Genomic DNA, 25,712 nt, shown 5'->3' with positions numbered 1-25,712 from the left:
AGACTACTTCAAGTGATCTATCCCAATTAACTTGCTGAAAACATAGAATTAACGCTGCCAGATTTGCCTGAAAGAACATACCGTTTTTGCCTGAAAGAGCATACCATTAGCTTCATGACACCATCAAGCCGATTTTTGTTTCATTTATAATCACGTTTACAGTTTGCTTTTTGCAAAAAATAAAGTACTTTTCCCCACTATGAGCCAATATAGAATCCCAATTCATTTTTAAATAAATGCACAGGCCCGATCCAATTCATATAAATTCACTCTTTGCAAACACAGTATTTGGGAGAAATCATCCTGATCTCTTTATAAGGACTTTAGATGATATTCTAAGTCTTCTCTACATAACACCCTCCTCCATCTGACCTTAGTAAAGATCACTTCAATAGAGATTTTGCACAGGCATTTGTACTTTCTTGCTATATTAATCTCTCCTCTTTTCAGATAACCGGAGGTATTTTTTCCCCTTTTGTTTCCATAAGCCCCACCTAGACTGGAGGTCCTTGGTGAATTGTTTTTCTTGTTACTGTTCTCACTTCCAAGAGGAGAGAAGGAACTGGTGAGATCCATTAGTCTGGAGCCATAAGGCCTCAACTGATCGGCACTGCCGCCTACCACATTAAGAAAAGGGCTTAGCTATTCATTTGATAAGAAAGTAGATAAAAGTGAGAGTCACATAAGCTTCAAATCCTTCTCTAAACTGCACAGGGATGGTAAAGTTATTGCTACAGTGAAGTCTCCAACACGTTCATCTCTTTAGCATTCTAAACTTCTGTTATGGGCACTCAACCTCAATATATATGTTTTATATGATTTTACATTATGTAACTGTTAAACTGAAGGTTTATGAGATTCTGAAAAGAGAAAAACTGAGAAGTTATCTGCAATACAACTAGGCTATCATACTTCCAAAGAGATTTTTTGTTAATTCAACTACAGTAAAATGCCTCCATTCCCTGTTCTGTAAATTTATAACCAGAAGAAGTACAATGATAAAAACAAACGGGATTTTAAAAAAAAATCCCTTTAAGGTCCTAAATTCACTTTAAAAAATAACTCTACAAAGTCATTTAAAAAGAACTTAGTCAGGAAAGCTCCAATGTGTAACGCCAGTCCTCAAATATCCATATACATTGTTTGAATATTTCATCAGGCTGCTATAGTAAAAATATTGTGTATTAGTGATTTGAATCCCAAATATCTTAAGCCTGCCTGTCATACATAGGTCACATCCCATTCAGATGCATGACCCAGCAAATAATTCCTTTAACAGGTTAATGTGCTCAATGCAGTACAAAGATTTTAAATTTCAATCTGCACATCCTTCCACTGGCAGGAAACACTGGTGATGGGAATATTTTTGTAAGAAGCAGCTGCAATGACAGTGACCTAATGCATCAAATCCTGTATCAGATCAGGTTATCCTTCTTGGCCTTTGCTAATCAGGTGGCTTTCAGATACCCCTGAAATCAGGTTCCTGGATGTCCTTTCAGGTATCCCCACTGTGCACTACACTTCCTGCCCTCTTGCTGACCATCTGTGACAAAAATAGGAGCAGCAGTAATTTATCCTGAGTCTCCAAATTCTCTCTCAGAAGTTTCCAAAGCTTCAGGAAACAGAATGAGAAATATTACACGTCTAATACCTTTCCTTGGAGAGCTCTGTGGTGAAGTGGGAGGAGAAGACAGCTGTGAAGATGCACTTGATATTGTGTCTTCAGACTGCTTCTTGTGACGGTCCAAACTTCCTTCTTCAGATAATGAAAGAATTTTCTTTAAAGCTTGTGGAGAGTTAATGCCTTTAAATAAGAATCAATGTAGGCAGATGTAAAGTCCAGTATAAATATGTCTTTCTGTCTCATAATGCATTCATAGAGCTGACACCATACAGGAAAAAACCTAATACTTTTCCTGTATATTTGTGAATCTTTGACACCAACTTAAACGAAGCAAAAAGTTTAAACCTACTCCTGTTTAAAGCATAGCACTTTATTTCTGCATATTAGTGAAGCTGTTCTTTCGTTTTGGCCACCTAAAATAAATACTTTGTCACAGAAAACTCAATGCAGATTTGGTATTGCAGAATACTGCGTATACAATATATAAATCAAGGATATGCATAGTAATGGTTACTGAGAAACCTGAACTAAAATTATTTTGAACACAAACACACAAATCTCACTGGTTAGTAACCATTTATATAGTAAGAGTGTAAACTGTTCTTCTGTTTCTTTTCTATTCAGAGTAGCCCAGGAGGTCAAAGAAAGCTGGAAAGAAGATGAATAAGATCAGGCTTACAAAACAAGGCCATTCTGCAGCTGCTCTTCTCCCTTTCATTTCTGAGAACTCTCTCTGCACCAGCTTATTTTGGGAAACTAAAGAGTAACAACATCCTGAAGATGATGTATGATGTAAAGATCTAGGGCATCAAGAATTGCTTTTCTTAGGTAACATTTATCCATCTTTCTCTTCCCCTCCCCTCAAAAATCTACCCTGGAATAGTCTTAAAAGTGAAGACGGAGCTTCTCTGACAGTTTTGCAAATGTATGTGGTACAGGTTATTTTCAAGCATTCTACAGAATTTATCTTTGATCCGTAGGATCACAATGCTGCTCTCAATAATTCACAGCTGCTTCATCAACATAACCTAACCGGTTTTCAGAAACTTTCCCATCATGAGCAAAAATGCAGTCTGTAGTGCTTCAAAGTCCTTTAAGATTAAAATTTAAAGGTAAAATCAACAAGAACTAAAGGAAGATGGAATTGTTTCTTGCTCATTTTGCTGCTTCTATGTTTCTCTAGCAGCCTAAGCAGCGCATAAGTAAAACTAATGAAAAGTGAAATCAGAATTATATATGCTGCACAAACTGCCATAATCTGCACATAGTACTATTAGAAATAAAGGTCTGAATCTTATTTAATTAAAACTGTCTCCCTGACATGAGCAAATAAACTTCAGAGTACTAAACCAAGTGCTTCACTGTTCCACTTACCAAATGGTGGGAGATCTTTGACTGGCACTTTCTTGCGAGAGGGATAAAGGGACACGGCAGGGACCTGCAGTGCTTGGTTTACTTTATGTTGCTGCTGCTGCTGCACTTTCTGCTGGATGCCTGCCCGGGGAGCCACTGGTGAAGTTTCGGATTTTCCAGATCGCTTGTCTCCTGTATTCTTCGGCACTTTGCAAGAAATGACAGAAAGCATGGAATGACTACTAGCTAAAAATATTGTGGGAGTTTTAATCTGAGTGCGCAAAGCCCTCCAATTAATAATTAAGAAATGCTCCAATACTTGAACAATGAATGCAGTAGGATACATTTAGAGAGAAAAGATGAAGATGGGGAGATTTAACTCCACTTAAAATATGTACATTATCAAAGAATCTTTCTTTCTCAAAATAAAATTTTCTTAAGTTATACTTATCAAAAACATGACCAGAAGCTATACTGGACTGCCATAAGGACTACAATTGGTTTAGAACGGATATATAATTACTATTTGTTATTACCCTGAAGGAAGGGAAGGGCACAAGATACAAGCAGCATTCAGTCAAATCAAAACAAAATCCATTTCCAGCATGGGGTCTCCCTTTGCTGCAACCAGGTACAGTCCTCCAGGTGCCTCTGAAACACCTGGATGTAAAAAAAATCCCTTTCCCCTCTCAAGCCCAAGGTACCCAGGATGACCAACTCTATTCACATCCATAGCCCGACTACGTCAGAACTGCAGAGAAACTTTTGGCTCCTCCATAGACTTTATACAGACAAATCCACAGAAACCTTGTGCACTTTAGTACATCATCATCTGAAAAGCCTCTTCTCCTATATAAAAGTTTTCTGTCTATATTGTTAATCTGCAAGATGATTTCCTCAAGATTCATAGATGTTCAGTACTTGCAAATGATTAGAAACCTCATTTTCCACCCCATTGTCTAGTTGCTGTTCCCATTTACTTCCTTGGAGAAGGAACAGAGGTATTATATATTTAATAGCTTCCTTAAAATTCATAACGAATGCGAATGCTCACGTGTGTTGGTGGCTGGCTCACACTGCAGAGACAGTGTCTGGAGGCTTTCTTCATCCATTTCCAGATCCAAATTTGAGAGATACTGCTTTACTTTCCGTGCCATCTGAGCATCTTCATACAGTTTTTTAGCATTAAGGAAGGAGCTGCGACGGACCCGCTTTTTATGACCACCCGTTTGTGCGACATCCAGCACAGCTGCATTTGTACTGCCCTGGCTGAGGGACCTGAAGTGAAGGGAGGGCAGGAGGAGGAAAGAGGGGAAAAGTATGACTTAGTCCAACACAGTATCAGTTGATAAACATGAAACGTGCAAAAGATTGCATGAATGTCAGTCTATGGTCAAAGCTTTCATGCCTCATTCCAGTAAGTCAAACAGCTATAACAGATAGAAGGATAAGGGTAGGGAAATCTTTTTACTCGGTTACAAGCACTATTTCAATTACACACATATTTTAACCTGTTCTGCTCCTACTAAGCAATATCACTTCACACATCTAGAAAAGCATTCAGGCTAGCTCTCTCACGTAAGCCAGCTACTGAGAAGACTGGAGCATTAGGAAAAGCTCATGCAGTAAGGCAATGCTGACAGAAGACTACAGTTGAGGCTCAAATTTAAATACAGATACAGAAGAAATTTTGAAAGCTCTCTAAATACTTTAAAAATCAGACCATATACAAAACATGCTGTTCAGTTTTACAGAACAGAACTTCCTTGTAACTTGCTAGGTTGAAAACAGCTTTTTGTTAAATAAAATGGTCAGCTAGTTCATGATGAAATAAACGTCATGCACATTTCAATGTATGTACATCTACATGAAAGATACGCATTGTTCCTGAATTGTTAAGAGTAAAAATGATGGCTGAATTGTAATGTGAAAATAAGTTAGTTTAGCAGATACTGTAAGTTTTAACACTTGTATTTGATTGTGGTAATTGCTTATTAGGCACAAGAAAGCTGACAGCAAGTTTCGGCTGTTGCAACCATGCCATTTTAGAATTCTTCTTTTACTCAAAGTCACTTCCTTTGGCAATTTGAATTGGAGGTGGGGAAGAAGAACACCTCACTCCTATCTGCAACCACTTATAAATAATTTACAATCTTTGTGTTTAACCTCAAAAGCAAAAGCACTCTTGGTTTAAAACGTATTGTCAGTAAAAAAGGGTTAACAAAAGGAAAAAATGTCAAAGCGCCAGAAAATTAAAGACAGCAAGTAGGAAACAATGCAAATGGTAAGGAAGGAATGAATGTCTGTGTGTGTTGTCTCCAACCACTTACCCCAAACTCCTCCATTTCTTCTTCCTGCAAGTGAGAGCCAGGAAGAATAAAGCATGGGTTTAAGAAGAGACAGAGAAAGATCACAAGCTCAGAAAGAAAAAGACCAGACCTCAGGACAAGCAGTTCTGGAAGCCCACAAACATTAAAAAGAGCCTTGACTTAGGCATACAGTCAGATATTACAAACTCTTCTAGCTCAAATTAAGAAAAAGAGTATGCAATAAGCTGGCCTAACATGAAGCCAAACAGCATTCACTCCACGTTTTCCAAAACCACCAGCTGACACTGCTTCATTCCCACTTCTAAATCAAAATGATAAGGCTGGCACACATCAGCTTTTCAAACAGACTAAAACATATGTGTTCAAGGCAGAATCTCCCCCTCCCTCCCATTGACAGAATCTCTTTTTTATGAAGTAACTGGCATCTAAGGAATAACATAAACCATTTTAATATATATTCATAAACACAAAATGTAATCAGTTTCTCCAGTTTTAGAACACCACAACATTTTAGTAGATTGTTAACAACACACAAAAAATTCATACTGCTCCAAGACAACAAGAGGCGCTTGACAAGCACCTCTTGCCCACACCTAGCCTTCTCTCAGCTGGGAAAAGCTCTGTCTAATACAACACACTTACCTCGTTCTAAACATTAAAGCAGGATCCATGTTCACGGACGCCATGCGACCAACATGACGTATCTCCTTCGCAATCATTCTCAGCTTCTCAAAATTGACCAAGCCTTCCACTTTTGAATCATTTCCTACAATTGACAATTACCAACATCAGTTATTAGGCAGCAAAGTTACTCTTCCTTAGCTGATAAAAGATTAGGTACTTTACTTTTACCTTCATGAAGGAATGTAAGGTCTTTTTTGATAACAGGAAACAGGGGGATAATAGGGGGCTGTAGGTTTTGGCTGTTAAGGACATTACGATATTTTGCCATATTCCTAGATGGATCAAACAAGTCCTGTAGATCTTGAAAGAGTTTTTCATACTTGCTTGGAAGCTTTTCCCAAGTAGTTCGGAGCCTTGCAACTGGTGCCAAATTCAGGCCACTTGAAACAAACAAAAAAATGCAAAAAAGTTCAAGAACAATAAAAAGAAACAAAAATTCCTACAAAAGACCATGTTAAATTTTGGTAGAAACACCATATAGCCAGAATAGCATAGCGCAACAACGTCAATACAGTAACAAAAAGTGAAAACTTCCTTTTGTTAGAGTGTAATTTTGACGGAACAATTAAGATCACTTTTATAAAAGCTATAAAAACTGGAGATATCTGCATGATATCACAGAATCACAGAATCACAGAATGTTAGGGATTGGAAGGGACCTCAAAAGATCATCTAGTCCAATCCCCCTGCCAGAGCAGGAAAACTTAGGTGAGGTTACACAGGAAGGCGTCCAGGCGGGTTTTGAATGTCTCCAGAGAAGGAGAATCCACAACCCCCCTGGGCAGCCTGTTCCAGTGTTCCGTCACCCTCACTGAGAAGAAGTTTCTTCTCACATTTAAGTGGAACCTCTTGTGTTCCAGCTTGGACCCATTACGAATGTGACAAGAGCTTTTGCCAGAGACAGTGATAACATTGTCATTTTAATGCAACTTGCTCAAGCTTTTTCATAAGAGACAATATTTAGGTATTTATTTTGTTAGGTTCTTTCTGCCTAACTTTGGACACTCTAAAGGAAATGTGAATGTTGTAAAAAATGTGTATAAACACACACAGAGTTTTCTCCCCTACCTTTCATTCCAAATCTAAGAAAGGTTTTCTGTCTAAGATTTTCAGTACTTTTTTATTCTCACTAAAAGATATTTATTTACAGCTGCTTGTATGGCACCATAGTCTGCTATTGACTATTATCAAGAGTTCCATCCAGGAAACCACTGATACCAAGATAATCAAAGGCAACATATCATGGCTCAATGTATTCACGATACTGGAAACCACATTTAAATTGGTGAGTTCCCTTTGGGAAATTAACCCTTTCATTTATTACTAGAGTATCATTTTTCATCATGTAACTGCTGTTTCATTTGGTTTTTGGTTTTAAGTGCAGTAGTTTCTCTAGTGACATGTTCACCAATGACTCTTGCCTCATTACCTTGAGCAATAAGTACACAATAGCAGCATTCCAAATAATACTTCAGCAAACATTTCAGTGTCAAGTTCAGATTATTGGAAATACCCTCCTTATTGGATTGCCAAGTGTTAATGTTACCAATATTAATTGATTTACACTGTTAAATAAATTTTTTGGACTGACAGAAGTGAGACTTTGCTTTTTATTTAGAATTAAAATTATTAAGCAGTTATACCTAATGATGGCAAACATTGAGTTGAAGTTCTTGCATTCTCTGCAGTGTAGAGCTATCTTAATGAAATGCTTAATGATCTTCATCCTTTTCAGCTGGTTGGTTTCTCTTAGAATCTCAGAAGCTACCCAGAATGTTTCTTGATTTATCACCTCTTCAAACATTTTTAGATTAGTGCAACCAGTTTTTGATTTGAGTTTAAACAAGTCATCTATGTATTCCGTGGGTTCAATATTACGGAATAGCTCAAAGTTTCTCATAGACAGCTGGGTAGCCACCTCAACAGTACTGAGCTGTAGTAGGGAAATTTGACTTTCCCTTAGTAACTCTTGAGCATCTTCATCTGAACAAAGAGTTTCTGTTTCCATGTTGTTCTTCAGGTAATACCTGTAAAAATTCAAAAAGACACGATACAATATACTCAAATACCGGTAAAAGTTACAGCAATGACCCCATTGAAATCATAGAATAAAAGGAATTTCAACAGGCTTACATATTAATTAGAAGTTGCATAAGAAGCAATTTCTTGTAAAGCAGCAACATTAATAATTAAATAACGCTCCTTTTAATGGGATTTTGACTTAATAAACTGGCACAGTCATATTTAGCTCGCAGTCTCTAATCTCACCTGCCACTCAGCTGTATCCTGTCAGCAAGCTTGGATAACTGATCAGGAAGCCTCCTTTGCTTGATTACACCCTCAGGCGTGACCGAGACTTCACATAGTGAATACGCATCAGGGGTTGTGGTGAGAGCAAATTCCCTGATAGCCTGGATGACCACTTCCTTGGCCGTTGTGTCCTTACTGATCATGATGTAGCGACTTTGCTGATCTGCCTTGAAAACCCGCAGAACTTGATCTGGTAAGTCTGGAAAAAAATTACATGCAAGGTACGCAATTTAGTAAAGCAGAAAAAACTTAACGGTATAGTAACAAGCAACAATATCAGTAACATTGAGTCTAATGACTAGATCTACCAGTATTTACTTCAGTGTCGTTGTTTCACCTCCTTATAAAACAGCTGTGCTTTTTTTTTTAAATAAATGACAGACCAGTTCTATTAACAACCAGGAAAATAAGTTATTTAGGCTATCAATGGAGCAAGCCACAAAAGTATGTTAACATTTCCAAAGTCTGGACAGTCAAACAAATGAGCAGCCTGATTTTCACAGATGTTGAGTCCTGGTAATTTCCATATTAGTTTGAGAAAAAAATCAAGGGCACTCAACACCACTACCCTACACATTGACATGTAAGAAGTTTATGCAAATTAGGTGGTAGGAGTGCCAATCTTCCTAAGGATGTTTTCAAGAAAATAGACTCATTTTCCTACATCAGACACTCAACCATAGTGACACACACAAAAGGAAGACGTGTACATATAAGTAGCTAGGAAGATGCATGTATACTGGCCAGCACACATGTATACACAAACTGCAGTAGTATCAATGCAGCCAAGTACTTAATTATCAAAAATACTATCCTTGATACATTTAAATCATAATGATAAATATGTAAGTAACAGACTGAAAACTTGTTCTTTTCTGTGCCAATGTTTTAGTAATTAAGACCTAGAACAGCCAGAGACAGAAAAACACTTCACAAATATTCAAGTTCTAAATATGTTACTGTTTCAAGTGACTGATGACAGAAAACTTACAGTGAACATGAAAAAGATGGTCTTTTTTAGGAAATCTGGAAAATTACCAGCTTAAGTCTAAATATTAGATTTGATATATCCATAAGCTTATTAATAAACTGAAATCTAGACCATTAATCAGCTGAAGTCTGATTATTCTTATTATAAATTTTTTATTTTTTAAGTTGTATGCTGGATTTTTTTAATATAAAGTAGTTTTAACTGACAAGATGAAGTACTTTCAATTAATTCAATTTCTTCCCTCTGCTACAAATAACCCTTTCTAGTTTTGTGGCACAACTTCTAGTCATTATTCTTTAATGAATATGTTAAAAAATTATATCATAAAGGTCATATGAAAAAAGATAGATAGTAATAGAAAGCCTTCTGCATCTACAGCTAAAACTGATAATTATTTAAAAAAAACCCAAACCAAAACCCAATAACAACTCCAAGAAAAACAACACAAACAAAGAAACCCCAAACCGAAACGAACAACAACAAAAATACAACAACAACAACAAAACAACCAATCAAAACAAACAAAATAACCCAGCCAAACTGAAAAAACAACTGCCAGGTGAAAACATTCACTTCAATACAATCACGATATTTTTTGACAAGACCTGATTGTCTGAATGTGCATAGTACGTATTCAAGTTGCTACAGAAAGATCTATTCAGCAACATAAATCTTGTGAAAAAGAACAAAAATTAATGTCTTCCCACTGCTGCTGCATGTCTCCAAAATAACTATTTGGAAAGCATTAAGATAAATCTCTCTGATATGAGTTGGTTTACATCCCACAAAGGCTGTTTAGGCTTAAATATATTAGTTTACAACTTTCATGGAACTAAGCTCATAAATTTTAAGCTCATAGTAGTATTTTTGCAACTTGAGAAGCAGTAATACTGAAACACATTAGAACTGAGCGATTACACCATCAGTTACACATAAAGTGCATCAGTATAGGCCAATTTTTAGCCATTTCTAAGTACTTGAAGCAAATGTACTAATACCTTACAACTACCAAGCCAATTTTGCCTTTTATCACCAAATCTATATTGACCCATATTCCTTCAGTAATTAGTTGAAGAGGGATATGGCACAGTGACCAAAATAACTTCTACATTTTTGACATCTTAAGGAAGGCATATGCAAAGACACAGCTCCTCAAAGCCGTAATTAAAAACCAGAATGCTCTCCAGGTCTTGTTGCCTCTTGCTGTTACAGAAATATCTGCCACTCAAAGAAATGCTATGAAGATGGGAAGCTACTACAAACAATACCAAAGTAGGAACTCACTCCCAAGCAGCAAGTGTTTTGTGCAAGAAGAAAATAATCTGCCGAAGTCAATATGAAGAAATGCAGAGAATACCAAATACAAAAGCGTCACCTTTGCACTGTATTTTACAATGCAATTTCTCAGGCTGTGTTACCTACCGGACCTGGTGGCAAAAGCAGTACAGAGAATAGAGAGAAGTCTGCCAGCAGTTGAAATTATTACAGCTATAGCAATGGTAGCGAGTAATTCAGGGCAATAATTTTTAAATAAAAAAGCACTTGAAGAGAATTGTAATCACCTCTCCTTCACTTCTTTTCAAAAAAGGAAGCTGGAGCGATAGGCTGAAGAAAGCAATGCCACATGATATGAATCTTGTCCTTTAGAATGCTTGGTGTCATGGGGAAAAAAGTACCAGTGACTGGCAGCTCATCATTACTGTATTATTTTGACTTCCATTCAAATAGCAAAGGCAGCACAAGAGAAGGGAAATCAAAGTGCTATTGACTATTTGAACATTTAAAAAGAAACCTTAACAAGTATATTTGAAATAGCCTGTACAAATCAGAACAGAAACTAAAACGAGTCCTTGCTGATTTCAAGCTTAAAAAAAGTATGTTCTCATTTTCTCCTCAAAGACTACCCTTCCAAAACAGCAAGTTGTTTTATTCTCTCTCCTAAGGGATATCCCCCAAAGGCTCAAGGGATGGCTGTTTTACACTTTCCTCTTTCTTCTCCAGTGCATTCAATTTCTTGCAAGCTGCCTCCATCTCCATCTTTAATTTAGTCCAAGGTAACAGAAGAAATTAAAATTGCAGGCTTTAATTTTTTCCAAGTCTTAAAGTATATAGAGGTATAATTCAACTCTTTTACCTACAACGCAACTATCCCTAAAGCCCTTAAGGTAAGTGGTTTTAATTTCAGTTCCCTTTTCCCCTTCTATCTACACAGGGAAAAATTACACCTGCAAATCAGTTTAAAAATACTCAGTATGTGGACATTTCATCAAATTTTAAGCAAAGAACAAAAAAGAGCTTTTTTTAAAAAAAATGGCAAGGTACTAATTAACATATTTTCTATAAAGACAATGGAAAAGCTGCTATAAGACTGAAGTAATGGCATTACATCATTATTTATCTTGTTTCTTCAAAGCAAAAGGCAAAGAGCAGAACATTTTTCATTTATTAAACCTCTCTGAACTCCACCTATGACTGAAGGATCTTCAGACATGTAACGGCTTTCCTTATCAATTAATGGAGTTTGTTTGAACTGTGCGAGGCAGTGATGCCCACAGCTCTGGAAGTCAGCCAGGCGCTGTGCTCCACATTAGGTGCACTTTAGTTACCTAGAACCGTCCTGTCTAGATAAATTGCAAGCTGGAACCCATTTTTAGATAAAATGCTGATGAAAAGTTAGGTGCTTATTGATAAAGAATATCTTCAAAATGTTGGACAACAGTCGTTAGATAAAATACTAAAAAATACCAGTCTTCCTACTCTGTCAGGAGCAATCTTAGACACTGGGACAAAAGTCACATACCACCTTCTTGTAGTCTTGTCTAGCCCCCAAAAACCTGAAAAGCAGCAATGCCCAGCATCACAGTTTCAAGTGCGAAGATTGCACCAACTCAGTATGTAGGCTAATGTTTAAGCACTGCCCTTTCAAGTAAAGTTTGAAATCCCTCAGGCTTAGGAAAGCATAGAATTTTTGGTTTTACTCTTGAGAAATACTCTAAATATAAGACTAAAATAACCAAGTGTCTGCACAGCTACCATCACCATATCCTCCTCCAGCAGCTATCTTTTAATAGCAACGATTTGGATACTTAACTCAGAGGTTTCCTGCTAAGAACCTTCCTGCAACCAGATAAGAGCCCAAATCCCAGCCCTGCCAGGAGCTCTGGCTAAATCCTTTTCATAAGATAAGGCTCTCAAACTTCTCACTTTCTCCCTCTTTTTCTCCCTCACTCGCCCCCATGCTTTGTTCCTTTCTGCTAAATGTGTTCATTTTTTAATTATTTCAGCATCACTTTATATACCAAGAATTCAGCATACAACTGTAGGGCAGGGAATCTAACAGGGAACTTTGAAACTCTGTCCCTTACAGATGCAGTACAAGAAGTCTGTTCAGAAAAAGACTGAAATGCACATCCTGTGTCCCAATCCAATGCCCTTTTGCTTTACTGTAAGCTAATGATCTGCTGTGCTACTTGAAAATAGTGCAGTCTTGCAAAGACTGATCTATCAGAGCAAATTGTATAATACCAAGCAAAACATGTTTTCATTGGCCAAGAGCATTCAATCAATAACAGGCATTATGTACACAACATACTTGAAACATAGACATCTAATACATTTGGGTAAAAGTATATTGGAACAAACATCATAAATCCTAATGCATTTATATGTGGTTAATCTGTGGGTGACAGCATACTGTTAATAAAAACCTTACACACATCTTCGGACTGTGGGAGTCCAGGGAGGAAAAAAAAACCCAACACATCAGTGAAAGGAAATAATAAGGTCAAGAAGAACAACAAAAAATAATCCTTACCTGGAGTAGTATTGAAGTCTAAGATGCGGTGATGAGACTGCAGTAGATCAGGATTACTGGATGACAGGGTTCCGCTGACAGGTAAAGCAGGAGGAATGTGCTTGCTTTGCCTCAGTCCCACAATGCTGTCATCCTGAGACTGGCCAATTCCAATGTCGCTGCGTCCAGAGAGAAATAAAATCAGGACTTGCAGACATTCAGAACTTAGTCTATACTAGAGGGATGCAGGGACATCTATATTGCTACATTTTCACACAATTTTTAGTAGAGTAATCACTATTTAGAAGTTTAAATTCTCCAGACAACAGTGCTTGCTGTCTAGCTTTGTCAAGAGCACCCAAATGTCCATTCAAAGCGATTAGATCTGCCTGCTCACACGGCCAGGAGATCCTCATGTTCACCACAAAGTTCTGAGCAGCTGCCAAGCTCATTATTTTCTGACAATTTCTCACAGCCGCCAAGACCTTTATTCAAAAGGTTGTACACACCTCATCATTCTTGCACCACCCCATCACTTGAACTTTGACTAATGCTGCTGTCCCCACAGTGCCGTTTTACAAGACTTGAATTTCACTTCATTCCAGATAGGATTTGCAACTGCACTTTGGGAGTTATTGTAGCCATACAGCTTGCTAAGATCTTTCAACAGACAGATAAGAGAGGATTGTCGAGATCTTGCATTTTCCTACGCTGTATCACACGTTCTCTGATTTTATTTTCACTGAATGTGACTGAAGTGACGCTAACTCAGAAGGCTAAGATAAGCATCCACACTTGGGTGCTATCAGCATCCCCTCCAAAGTGCCTGATGGCTGTAAATAAAGTAATCTGTGATAGAGGTGAAGAGGTTTGTCTATTAAATCGTGAAAGGCAGAGCCCCAAAGGAGGTCAGTAGTGCTAGATGGATGAGAGACACAGCTATCATCATATTATAGCAGGCACTAATTTGTTTATTGCTTTTGTGTTCATAATCAACAGGTGAAGCAGAACAACTGCTACAGGACGTAGAGTTGGAGCTAGCCCTTGAACATTTCTCAAATCCTTAATATAATCTCTGAGGATGTAAAATGTTGAATAGCGGCCATTATGGAAAATGAAAATAATTAAAAACTTAGCTACAATAGACAAAGCCTTTTTAAAAGCCAAGCACATCTAAACCTGCATCTACACATGTAAATAAAGCATAAACCAGAACTTAGATTTCATTGCAAACTGCTGCAACTCTAAAAAGTCAAGCTACTAAATTAAATGATGCAACACAAATGACCATTTGTACCCTAATTTGGGGCACTTAAGCTTTTGTCTAGTGTTCTATCCATCCTCAGAAAACCTAAACAGAAGTAATGAAGGGCCTGATAATTATCCCTATTGAGATGTTACAGCACAAGCATCCTTTTGTGCTTACCAATGAATCACTTTACCCAGTACACTCTTGTACCACTTCTTTAAGTGCTATCAATTCAACAGCGCTCTGGGAAGCTAGGACAGTATCTCCAGGCATTTAAGACACAATTTTAATTACATGGACACAGCAACTGCTTTTTAGAAAGCAACACAAGTCAAAAAAGGTTGCAGGGGTATCTCTGTATGATGTGTTTAGGTTCTCTCATTGTTTTGGTTTTCAAAAACAAGATAACTCTGTATTACCAAAATATTTTATGAAGTGTAAACCCCAAGCCGTGAGAGTGACAGAAACATTCAAGTCCACTGAAAAAAAAAGTTCTTGGATTCTCTCTCAATCAGAAGTTAAGCTGAATCTGAACATCTGTAATATTTTTACTTCCACACAAAGCACAAAATACCGTGACAAGCAGTGATGATCAACTCAGCACACAGCACTTTTATGCTAAGCCATAATCAAGTAAGTTTTTCACTACAACTGAGAGTATTCCCAGCTATTGATGTCTTGTTTTTCAAGTAGGAACCACTCCACACACACACAAAAAACCCCCACCCAAACAACAAGTGAACAAAAAACTCCAAAGCTCCTGAACCTCAAAAAATGCTTTCTGGTGATTTCAAACAACTATATATTTCATAAATGCGCCAGTATTCAATCTGAATTCAAATCAAATGACAATATGACCCTCCCCCTTATATTAATAGTTTCCCTTACATTATGAATTCCTTTTGAAGTTCGTCAGTGTTATATAATCTTGTACCTATCCTGTGAATCATGACCGAAGCAGCTTCAGCAAAGTGGATCAACTGACAAATGTTAGGTTTCAAAAAAAAAAAAAGTTTCTAAAATGCTTCTCAAATCTAAGTATTCACACACTAAATTGAAAAGTATTTACCTTACACTGCTGACTCTATTTTAAAATCAGAATCTGAATTCTAACATATGCAAACAAGAAATGAACCCCAGAAATTTCAGATACAACTAGCAACACTGAAAACCGCAGGGCTCATGAAGATGAACTGCCCCTGCTGTTAGCTAAAATATTTTATTAAGCTGGAGAAAGGAGATTGTGGTTTAAAAGAAAGGCATTTCTATTGCTTTCTGTATGCATTTGCCATGCAGGGAGGCAGCATTAACTAAGAAATAACTTTCCTGCTGAGTGACAAACAGGGTAGAAGCAATAATGGAATGGCAGAGGTGTCTGAATGCATCTTCCTTCAAAATACGTATACTGTGCATCCCACTGCAAGGCTGCACATAGAGAGAGTGGGTTGGTTTTTTGTCCGGGATGCTGCACTATGGACCAGGCACAACTTTGCTAGAGATGGAGGTAGGGATTGTGTTTAATGCTTATTTGGAACAACTGAGCCTACAGACCACAAAAACACTCTGCATTAGAAGAGTAAAGAAAGCAAAGAGCTCCACTGGAGGCTGTAGCCACAAGTACACTTCAAGAGGTGCCTCACAGATGGTGGAGACAAGGAGATTTCCCAGTAGATGCAGAGGAGACGGTGCTATTTCCTCAGTTCGGGAAGTTACTTGACATTATTGGACTAAAAAGCAAGACTGAAAGAAGGCATTATCTCCTGCTCAAACTGACTCTTCTTTGATATTGGTTCAACATCTCACAAAGCAGACAAGCTCACCCTATGAGTGGCCTCATTCGAGTTTAAAGATTGTTTTTGTCTGGATACATTCTGGAGGCACTAGAGACCTCTGCAGTATTCACGTTCTGAAAAGGTAGAGTTTCACCTCACGAGCTAGCTGACTCCTGAAGCCTTTAAATACCTACTTTGATTAATGAGTAAATCAGCCTTCTCATCCCTCTAGATTTTTGGTCTTTAAAAACATGTGAGAATAGGTGAAGTCCCTTAATATATGCAATACCATTAACTATTAGGAAGAAAGAGAGAGAAGTTTCTATGCAATTGGGGAAAATGCACAAACGGGAAATTCTACAGCTACATTTCTCTATGCAGAAACTGTGCAGACACAAACAACTGAATGTCATCAGGCTTTGCAGACAATTTGCTGTATATAAAACATGAAGCAGAGCTAGCAAAAGAAAAAAAAAAATAGGTCAAGCGTACTGTTTTTCTGAGTCTTACCTAAAGAGGTCCCTGCACAGAAAAAGTGCAAAAACGAAAGGAATAAAAGAAAACCAACAGGAAAATTTCAGGCAAAAGCCATGAACAATGCAAAAAATCATGCCTAACAGTATGCATGCCTCGTCAGAGGAACAAACCTACAAGACCGGTGAAATAAAACGGTCTAAAGACAAAGAACATAAAAAGAAGATTTACAGATTCTCCTCTACTGAAATGTAACTGCATTAATTTAAGAAATATCCATTATTTGGAAATACTAATTTACAGTCATTTGACATTTACATTACTAGCATTCTATTTATAATGTTTCAGAAGAGTATTCATTTAGTAGGGAATATCTAACATTAAACAAACTTCAAAAAAATTAATAGCAGGAAAGCATCCTACATTTTCAGCATAAGTATGCCCTTCGTGAATTTACATAGAATAGATTTCTTCCTCAATGGGATACAGAAAAGAAAAATGCAAGAGAAAAATGCTGATTACACATCAACTACCCTCTACAGTTAATTTTTCCCATGGATGCCATCTGTCTTGGCAAAGAACCAGATTCCCACAAAATCTCATAAAACTCATTCTTCTATTGTTTCCAAAAATCCTTATCAGAACTTGATTTCTGAAATGTGTTCACAGAATAAAAGATATCAGATGCCATATTTAGCTTTCTTTTAAAAAAATACTCAGTTCTGTCAAAGAACCCAAGTTAAAATTTTAACCTCAGTCTCCTTTATGACAGTACACAGAAATTCTTACAGACCACTGCAATGTGGATAAATTGAAATAACTGCTCCTGTCAAACATTTGCAAGCAAACTTGCTTGCAGAGTTAATCAGAAATTAATTGCCTGTTAGCAGCCCTCTTAAAAGAAAACAGTAAATGACAATTAAAAGTTTTGTGCCATCACTTTATCTGTAAGAACTGAAATACATCCATATTCATGTCAGGAGCCGCATTGTTAGTCTGTGATCATTCAAATATTCAAACTAGTATTTTCTAGTATATTTTTTCAGATATAAACATGTTTTGCATTAATAAATAAAAAAGTATCATGACAAATTATAAGAATTAAAATTTAACACAAAGCAAATATTAAAGAGGAAATTAAGAACTCACTTGTATGGTTTCTGAGGCAGAATACTGATTCGAGTCTTGTCAAGTATCTTCTTTAACTTATTTCTTCCCCCAACTGTGTTGGCTTTACTTTTCTTGTTCACTTTTTCTAATCCTATTACCTGCTCCACATCAACAGCAAGGTCTGGGATAGAATAACGACTCGCCTTTTTAATATCACCGATTTTAGGCAGGTGGGGAGCACCATTTCTTTTTTCCTCTGACAACCGTGTTAAGAGTTCTTTAAAAACTGCAGAAGACAGGAAAAGAGGGGAAATAAAAAGAACAAACATGTAAAAGCAAGCTCTGTGCACCAGATCAGTTTAATATTAATCATTACAAAAAACTTATCAGGATATTCTGACAATTCAAGTATTAAATGACTGTAGATACTTTTTTAAAATTTAAAAATTTTAAAGGACATTCATTTTCTGTAGTGTGAATCAGAAAAATCAGTAAATTGGCCCAGCTCAGTATAGAAATCCAGTAGGTGACCACACGGTTGCACGGATGGTGTCAACAGAAGGACTTTGGCTTTTCAACAGGCTTCTGCAGAATAGTAGCATGCATAAAAGGAGCATACTAAACAAAAATGAGATAGGAAAACTAACTGAGAAAGAAGGTTTTAAACTGATAGCCAGTAATAAAAGCTCTCAGAAGGACAAGAAATTATTAACAAGATGTTAAAAACACCCCAACCAACTCAAAACAAACAAAACACCCCACCACAACAAAAAAACAACAGAAATCAGAGGAGAAACTGCAAAAAGAAATAAAGGAAATAAGAAAGTGTGAGACTACTGGGATACTTTGAATGTTTGACTGGGCTGTTGTATCCATCTGCCAGATAAACAAAAAAAACCCTCTACAATTCCCCAGCTCCCCAGCAAAGAGTCATCTCTGAGGCAAAACCATCTGATTAATTTCTGAATTAGTTATTGTACTGCAACTTTTAGCTTCACAAAAATGTCAATATCTTCAAATAAATCAAACAAAACCAATCTGGAGGTCAAGTCACATATTCTGAATGTGAAACGAAGTCTCCACGTATAAATGGGAAAATCATCTGATGAGTTGATTTTTAATATGAAATGAAAACTGATAATTAAATCCAAGGAATTGTAGAAAAAGTGGGAACAAGGGCAAGCAGCTGAGGATGAGTACTGGGGCTAGGTTTTATTATATTATTTATTATAATATAAAAATATATATTCATGTATTTATTCTAATATATAAATATATTGTTTATATTTTTATTATGTATTAATTTTGTCCTTAATATTCATCCTTATCTCCAGAGGTACACAACAAATTACCAAGAGACTTCAAAAGCTTCAGATAAGACACACAAAGAAAAGTGGAGGAGAGGAATCCAAGCCAATATTAGTACTGTCAGATAAGAGCTGGGGGCTGGATAAACAAACTAATATGGATAAGAAGATGCTGTTTAAAAAAAAGAAGAAAATTCTCCTTTTGGGATTTGTTGATAAGGCATACTGCACACAACACACAGAAAGTAACTGTTCTGAGACTCTACTGTGATGGGATTTCAACAAGATGGAAGCAACAAGATTAAAAACTTAGAAAAACACAACTTCTGAAGAAATGTGGTTTAACTTGAACATACTAAAGCAACACGAGATCCAAAAACCTGGAGTGTGAAGGATAGTTACATAGAACTTACACACAGATAAAAAAGCACATACTGCTAAACAAGCATATACAGACATATCAAGAAATGCCTTAGTTAGAAGAAACAATTGAAATATTAGTATCTTTACTGCAAAGCAGAAAAAAAATCCCCAGAAAACAGATTTGACAAATGACTTTGAGGTAACCTAAGCATATTTAATCATCAGTAGATGCAGTGACATCCTGGGGTAATATTCTGCCCTACTTATCTGTGACAAAGAACCTGACCCTGAAAAAGATACTTGGGGAACATATCACTAAATTATATAAATAATCCAAGTATCCAGTGGTAAAAATCCAACAGAACTCACAAACTATTAATTACATATGATGCTTGCTGAGGTCCTGGGCTACTGAAATACATCTTCATCACCGCTTTTCGTACTTGTTAGAGGGAGAAATCAAGAGAATAGATTCGGAAAGTAGCGAGATTGTTTTCACCTACCTGGCAAGAAAGTTCTTATTAAACTTGTTGCACTTATTGTAGGCGTGGACTGAAAAACTATGAGCAAATTCAGCACGCAGATTAAGATCACTGATCAAATGAAATTGTAAGACAGGCTTCTTTCTTGTGAAAGGACTAAATGTTACACGAACAAACACATTTTATAAATTCAAGCTAAACGTTCACAATAGTTGTTCTTAATATAGAAATACGCACCTGTCAGAGTGAAGTCCCTTCATGCCAGACCCTATTCATAATTTTTTTCTCTGTAATTTCGAACTAAGGTATTTCAGGACCTGTAAGCTTCCTTTTTCTATCCTCCTCAGTACAAAAATGTTTCAAACAAAACCATTTTAAACTACTTAAAAAAATTAACACCTCATCTAAACTAGAACAGAAATTAAAACAAAAAGTGCACACAAACTTACCAAATAAATTGGTTTTCACAGTGATAGACAGGTGAGTGTTATTTCTAAGGATTTCCATGGCTTTTGACAGCTGAATGTTTTCAAAGTTTTGACCATTCACTTCCAGTATCTAAAAATACAAACAGGCAGTGTTATTTTTATTTAACAAAGAGAAAGAAAACAAAAAAGGGGAAGGGAAAAAAAAAAAAAGAGAAACAAAACAAAACCATATTTTAAAATTACATACCTGGTCTCCACGTTTCAAGCCTGCTTCTGTAGCTTTGCTACCAAAATCTACACTGTCAACAAAGATTCCAAATCCCTTTTCTGACCCTCCCAGCAAGATAAAAGGCAAAGGGGCTTCTCGAGATGGCTTTGTTAAGGTTATCAATCTTCGTTTAGCTTTAGCAGCACAAGCAATATTTAACAGCCTCAAATGTCCACCCATTTTCTACAAGAGAAAAGCATAATGAGTCATATATAACAGCAGCCTGGCTACTCCCTGTCACCCTAGATGGTCAGAAAAACTCCTCATTCTTACCTCCCTCTCCAAATTATTCTCAAATTCTTCCAGAAATCGAGTCATAGCAGGATCTCCTTCAAAATCATTGAAGTGATTGTTCACCCACAACAATACTACCCGTGTAACCTGAAAATTAATCAATAATATAAATATTTTCCAGAAATACCCAGAATGGAACTAGTGCCAAGTCCCTTAAAAATACTGCTCCTTAAAGCAATTTTCACTGGAATCCTAAATATTATATATATTTACAGCCAAACCTAACTTTACTAATATGCAATCATTTACCAGGAGGATAGAATGAGTTAAATATTAAAATTGCTTTCACTTGTATAAGCAACTGTATGTTGTATTTCAAAGAATACTATGAGTTAAAAATTAACACTAGCTGTATCAAATCCAATTGAGTAGGGAATAGAACACACAGGTACAAGGCAATGAGTTAGATTCATTTCTGACTTGTAACAATTTCCTGTTCATGTACATCTCCAAATCTGCTTAATTCTTCAAGCACATGATCACAAAGCTTCCGATACTGCTTTATATCAGTTCTTGAATCTCACAAATCTTTAGATAAGCCACCACTAACTTCATTAGGCTTCTACCTGTGTAAAAGAGCTATTGTATATTTAGAGAGGCAGGTAAAAGGAACTATTGTGAAAAGCAGGAAAGATTTTAACAGTGAATACATGTAATCCTTTTCCTTAAGAGTCAGCCTTTCAGTTTACTACTCCTCCTTTCTCTCCACCCCTGCTCTCCCCAAGCAACTATGATTACCAAGTTCACAAGGATCCTAGCTGGTATTCTATACTTTGTTAGGAAAAAACCCTCAAGGAATACTATCAATTAATATTAGTGATGGTAAAGCCACAAAATAAGAGCTGCATTCTTTAAAAACAATATGCTTCCACTGTAAAATTTTATCTTAGTGTGCAATTTGACCTGGAACATGAGCAGCATTTATCCTAACAAATTAAAAAGAGTTTTGATGTCTTGAATCAATATTGATTCGCGCTATTTTAAAAAAAGCTCCTGAATCCAAAAAGGTCATGCCACTCATTTATCTTAAAAATACAGCTGCATTTCTTCTGTTATGCTGGGAAATTAAGTTAGTAGAGCAAAACTCCTAAACATTTCAAAAACTAGAGCATAAGAAGAAAATCTCATACAAATTTTAATCAGCTAAAGCTGACACCTGTCTATTCTTTGCATCTGTACAAAATCTAAACCTCTGCAGCCTCTTATACTAAAGATCTGACACCGGGCATCCAAAACCAAACCATGCCACTCTCTCAAGGGTTTCCAAGCAGTTTGCCTTTTATCCAAGAAAAGCAAGTGAATTCAGAAAAACTTCCACAATTCATGACCAAACTAATCAAGTACCTCAGAACTCCTTCAGAGTTCAGATTTCTAACAGGAGGCAACTGCACAGCACCATGTGCTGCAGCTCCGAGCCACAGGGATTTAGGCTAGAGGCAGCACTTCTGACATATTCCTGATTTTTCCACCTTTGAAGTTGAAGATGAACTTCCTTTCTGTTAAACATTTGTGTTGGTTTTCACTAATGCGGATGACATTGGAAGATTCTGACAATGTCTGGTTAAATTTAGGCTAATTGCAGGTTTTTAAAATTACCTGGGAAGTTGCAAGGCATACCACGTAATATATTTTAAATCACTGCAGTGACAGCTTCACTGTCAATGCTGCTTTCGAAGTTGAGACTTAAGGTACCCAAATGACATGGTGCTGGAAAGGGTTGAACAGTGACTTCCAGAAGAATGGCATTATTTGTGTCACAACAGGAACAGCATTAAAAGAGGATTAAAGCTGTAAAGTCAAGTACCCTACTACTGAGCCAAATCATCAGTAAGGCTGGACCTCAAATGGCGCAGTCTGATTACTACTGAGTACTGGTCACTCTCAGGAAGTACTGCTCACCTCTTTCCCTCTCCTCACTGCCTAGCAGCCTCTAATCCAAACTAGCCAAAATCTTCCAAATTCCTTGTTCCCCACTTGCTTATCTCCACTTCTCCCAGGCTGTTCCCTTACTCCTGCCTTTTTTTCAGTGCTACTCAGTGTCAGAAAAGGCTGGTTATTGAGACGGCAGAATAAAGAGCTGCTCTGTTTCCAGACCTGATACCAGCAACTGTGCTTTCTCATGCTTTTATGGAGGCTGAGAGGATTATCCGAGGGAGGACAAGAAAAATAAGTTTAAAGATGAACTCTGGTATTATAGCTCTGAAGCTGTAACAAGGCTATGCTAAACAATATTAGCTGCAAAGCCTATCCTCTCTGCCAGATGCGAGGTACTTCCTTCGAGGCACAGATGTACTAGCATTTCTAGTAGAAGAAATATCCAGATTTAAATAAAAGTTGAAAACCAAATTTCTCTTTAACCCTATTGGTATAATTTCCTCAGTTTCTAATTTGCAAAAAAAAAAAAAGTCTGGAAATATTTACTAGCTTTTTTTACATATGACAAAGTCATATACAAGTGAAAATAAAGCATTACAGTGTGAAGCACACTATAGCCTCAATAGACAGTGCAAATAGTGTGCCAAAACTGGATAGACAGGGCCTTATTCTTCCATCATGGCAGTTTTGTTTAGGGAAGAGGATTTTGATTGCTTTCTTGTGTTTGGGTGGGTTTTCTTTTTTTATGCTGTGTTTTATGCTCAACAGATTCTCAACAATGGCTATATTTTCTAGTGTCTCTATACGGGAATAAATTATCACAAAATGTTTGCCAAGTTGTGCTAACTAGTATTATGTATGGTAAAGACAGAACTTAGTTATATGCTCAAATTTCAAGAGACAATAGATTTCTATTGACTTATGTGAAAATAAAATACTCATTATCGGAAAAAAGCTTTCCCTATACTTGCAAGCAACTGAATTATTGTTGTAAAAACACACCAAGGTAAAACAGGGCTAATTTCCTTGCATGAGCACATTAGTATTTAAATAAAATAAGGAAAAATATTTTATTGGTTTTATCCATATATTCTGCCATTAAAATATACCACAAGCTATTTGTGCCTTATTCATTTTAGTCACGCCCTCTAAAACTTATTTTATTCTTAATAGCCTCTGTTTCAATGCAAATGCTAACAGGTCTATAATTCAGAGGATTTTAACCTTATCCCTGAGGCTGGGGTCATTGAACCACTCCAACAACTTCTTGCCCACTTCCATTGGGCTGGACAGAAAGGTTCGATATGTCAACAGGAAATCTTCTATAAAGGTTGGGTCTACCACAGAATGTTCTTCCACCAAATGCATTGTTAACCTTTCAGCTGTTCCCTATTAAAAAAAAACCAAAAACAACACAACCCAAACCTCAGTTATTAAAATAGATTTTCAACAAATGCAAATTTGTTTTCTCATAACATACTGAAGATGCATTACACTAGAAAGAATACTGGCATCTGTTGACTAATGAGCTAAGTAAACATAACAGCTTAACCATCATGATAAGAAACATGAAAAATTTCTGTAACTGAATTCTATAGAAATCATCTAGTTATCAATGTGCGTAACTGTAAAGAGAAAAATATTATTCATCTATTTTCAAATATTTTTATAATATATATCTCAATCCTGCAACTAACTTGCCCAGTTAAGAAGTTTATAGAACACAGACTTTTGCAAGACACTCCCTTTTCTGCTTTTACCTTGATGACAATGTGACCTTTCCTTGTTCCAGTGCGATCGAGCTCCCTGTGCTCTTTCACCATCACAATCTCACCTTCCTCTTCTACCTTCTGCATGTTCTTTTCCACCTGATTGAGGATGCGGCAATAATCTTGCTGGGCTATACAAACAAACTGGAAAGAATCATCGCACACCAGTATTAAAAGATAAAGATCTTCAGAAAAACATTTACACTTAAGGTGCAAGTACTCTATTAATAGAAAAGATAAAGTCGTCTCTCAGCCCGCAGAGAGACAAATTTTTCTTTCCAGCACTTCAGCTGTAGTAAGCAGAAAAACACACAAGCACAATACTTCCACCACAATTTTGCAGTTAGAGGACACCTAGATTCATCAGAGCAAAATGACTGAGCATTATCAGCCACTTTTGTTCAGCTGCTTGGACCTCCTGTCTGCTGGAGGTGAAGCTCTGCATCCTAGCTGGTATTTTTTCTCCCATGCAAGCTAGTGTGGTATTTAGAAGGGTTATGAGATTGAACAGAAAACCTAGCTTTTGGCTTTTTATGCCTACTGCTACTGTAAATAATTTTCATTTTTCATAGCTATTATTAATAAAGTCAATCATTAGAAAACTAACATTTATTCAATTACATGAATGCAGGCACAGAGAAACAAATTACTTCTGGATTAAAGCATACAGCAGGAAAAATATTTTCTATAATCATCTGGTCAGCCAAGAATAAGTATGAGAATAAATATCTGAAGAATATTCCTAGCACCTACACTATGTAAATATAATTAAGACCACCAACTACAACTTAGAAAAAGAAATACTGTATGCACTATGAATTGTCTTTTATAACTTGTTGGAGGTTCTATACTTTGGTCTCTTTTTGGGCCAATATTCAAGATTAAACTGTTGCATGAACTTGGGTATTTAAATTAAAAGAAATGATAGTGTTTCTTCTGATTGACAACTTGTTAAGTCATCATGTACATACTTAGGACATAGGCATGAGATTCACAAAGATAGTATTTTTCTCCTGCATTCTTCATAATTCATTTACATACCTTTTCTGTTTCCAGCAGCTAGCAGTAGTTGAAACAGAACTCCCACAGTTTGGATCTGTTCCAAAACAGTATCCTAACAAGATACCATTTATGCACTTTTTGGAAGTTAGATAGGCAAACTAAACCAGGTGACTACATTAACACACATTTATACCCATTTCAAGGGACATATATTGGAAGGTAAACAGCAATCAA

At 36.6% G+C, this 25,712-nt stretch overlaps 1 protein-coding gene across 11 annotated transcripts in view; it reads right to left on the bottom strand.

Moving 5' to 3' along the window:
• Window positions 1–25,712, bottom strand: part of RAPGEF2 (Rap guanine nucleotide exchange factor 2) — a 188,436-nt gene that overhangs the window by 9,350 nt on the left and 153,374 nt on the right. For 9 of the 11 annotated variants that reach the window (XM_065633153.1, XM_065633149.1, XM_065633155.1 and 6 more), the window contains 15 exons: window positions 24,468–24,620; window positions 23,932–24,096; window positions 20,812–20,919; window positions 20,518–20,721; window positions 20,292–20,400; window positions 17,730–17,976; window positions 13,107–13,264; window positions 8,260–8,500; window positions 7,635–8,018; window positions 6,160–6,371; window positions 5,950–6,073; window positions 5,308–5,331; window positions 4,032–4,255; window positions 2,999–3,184; window positions 1,652–1,804 (listed from right to left, as the gene is read on the bottom strand). In XM_065633153.1, coding sequence (XP_065489225.1) covers window positions 1,652–1,804; window positions 2,999–3,184; window positions 4,032–4,255; window positions 5,308–5,331; window positions 5,950–6,073; window positions 6,160–6,371; window positions 7,635–8,018; window positions 8,260–8,500; window positions 13,107–13,264; window positions 17,730–17,976; window positions 20,292–20,400; window positions 20,518–20,721; window positions 20,812–20,919; window positions 23,932–24,096; window positions 24,468–24,620 — 2,692 coding nt within the window. The remainder of the gene's footprint in view (window positions 1–1,651; window positions 1,805–2,998; window positions 3,185–4,031; window positions 4,256–5,307; window positions 5,332–5,949; window positions 6,074–6,159; window positions 6,372–7,634; window positions 8,019–8,259; window positions 8,501–13,106; window positions 13,265–17,729; window positions 17,977–20,291; window positions 20,401–20,517; window positions 20,722–20,811; window positions 20,920–23,931; window positions 24,097–24,467; window positions 24,621–25,712) is intronic. The other 2 variants (XM_065633152.1, XM_065633154.1) reach the window with 2 other exon arrangements.

This window comes from Caloenas nicobarica, chromosome 4, assembly GCF_036013445.1.
Source record: "Caloenas nicobarica isolate bCalNic1 chromosome 4, bCalNic1.hap1, whole genome shotgun sequence".
Taxonomy (NCBI): domain Eukaryota; kingdom Metazoa; phylum Chordata; class Aves; order Columbiformes; family Columbidae; genus Caloenas; species Caloenas nicobarica.
The sequence above is the reverse complement of the archived record's forward strand: the minus strand, read 5'-3'. Positions and strand labels throughout refer to the sequence as shown.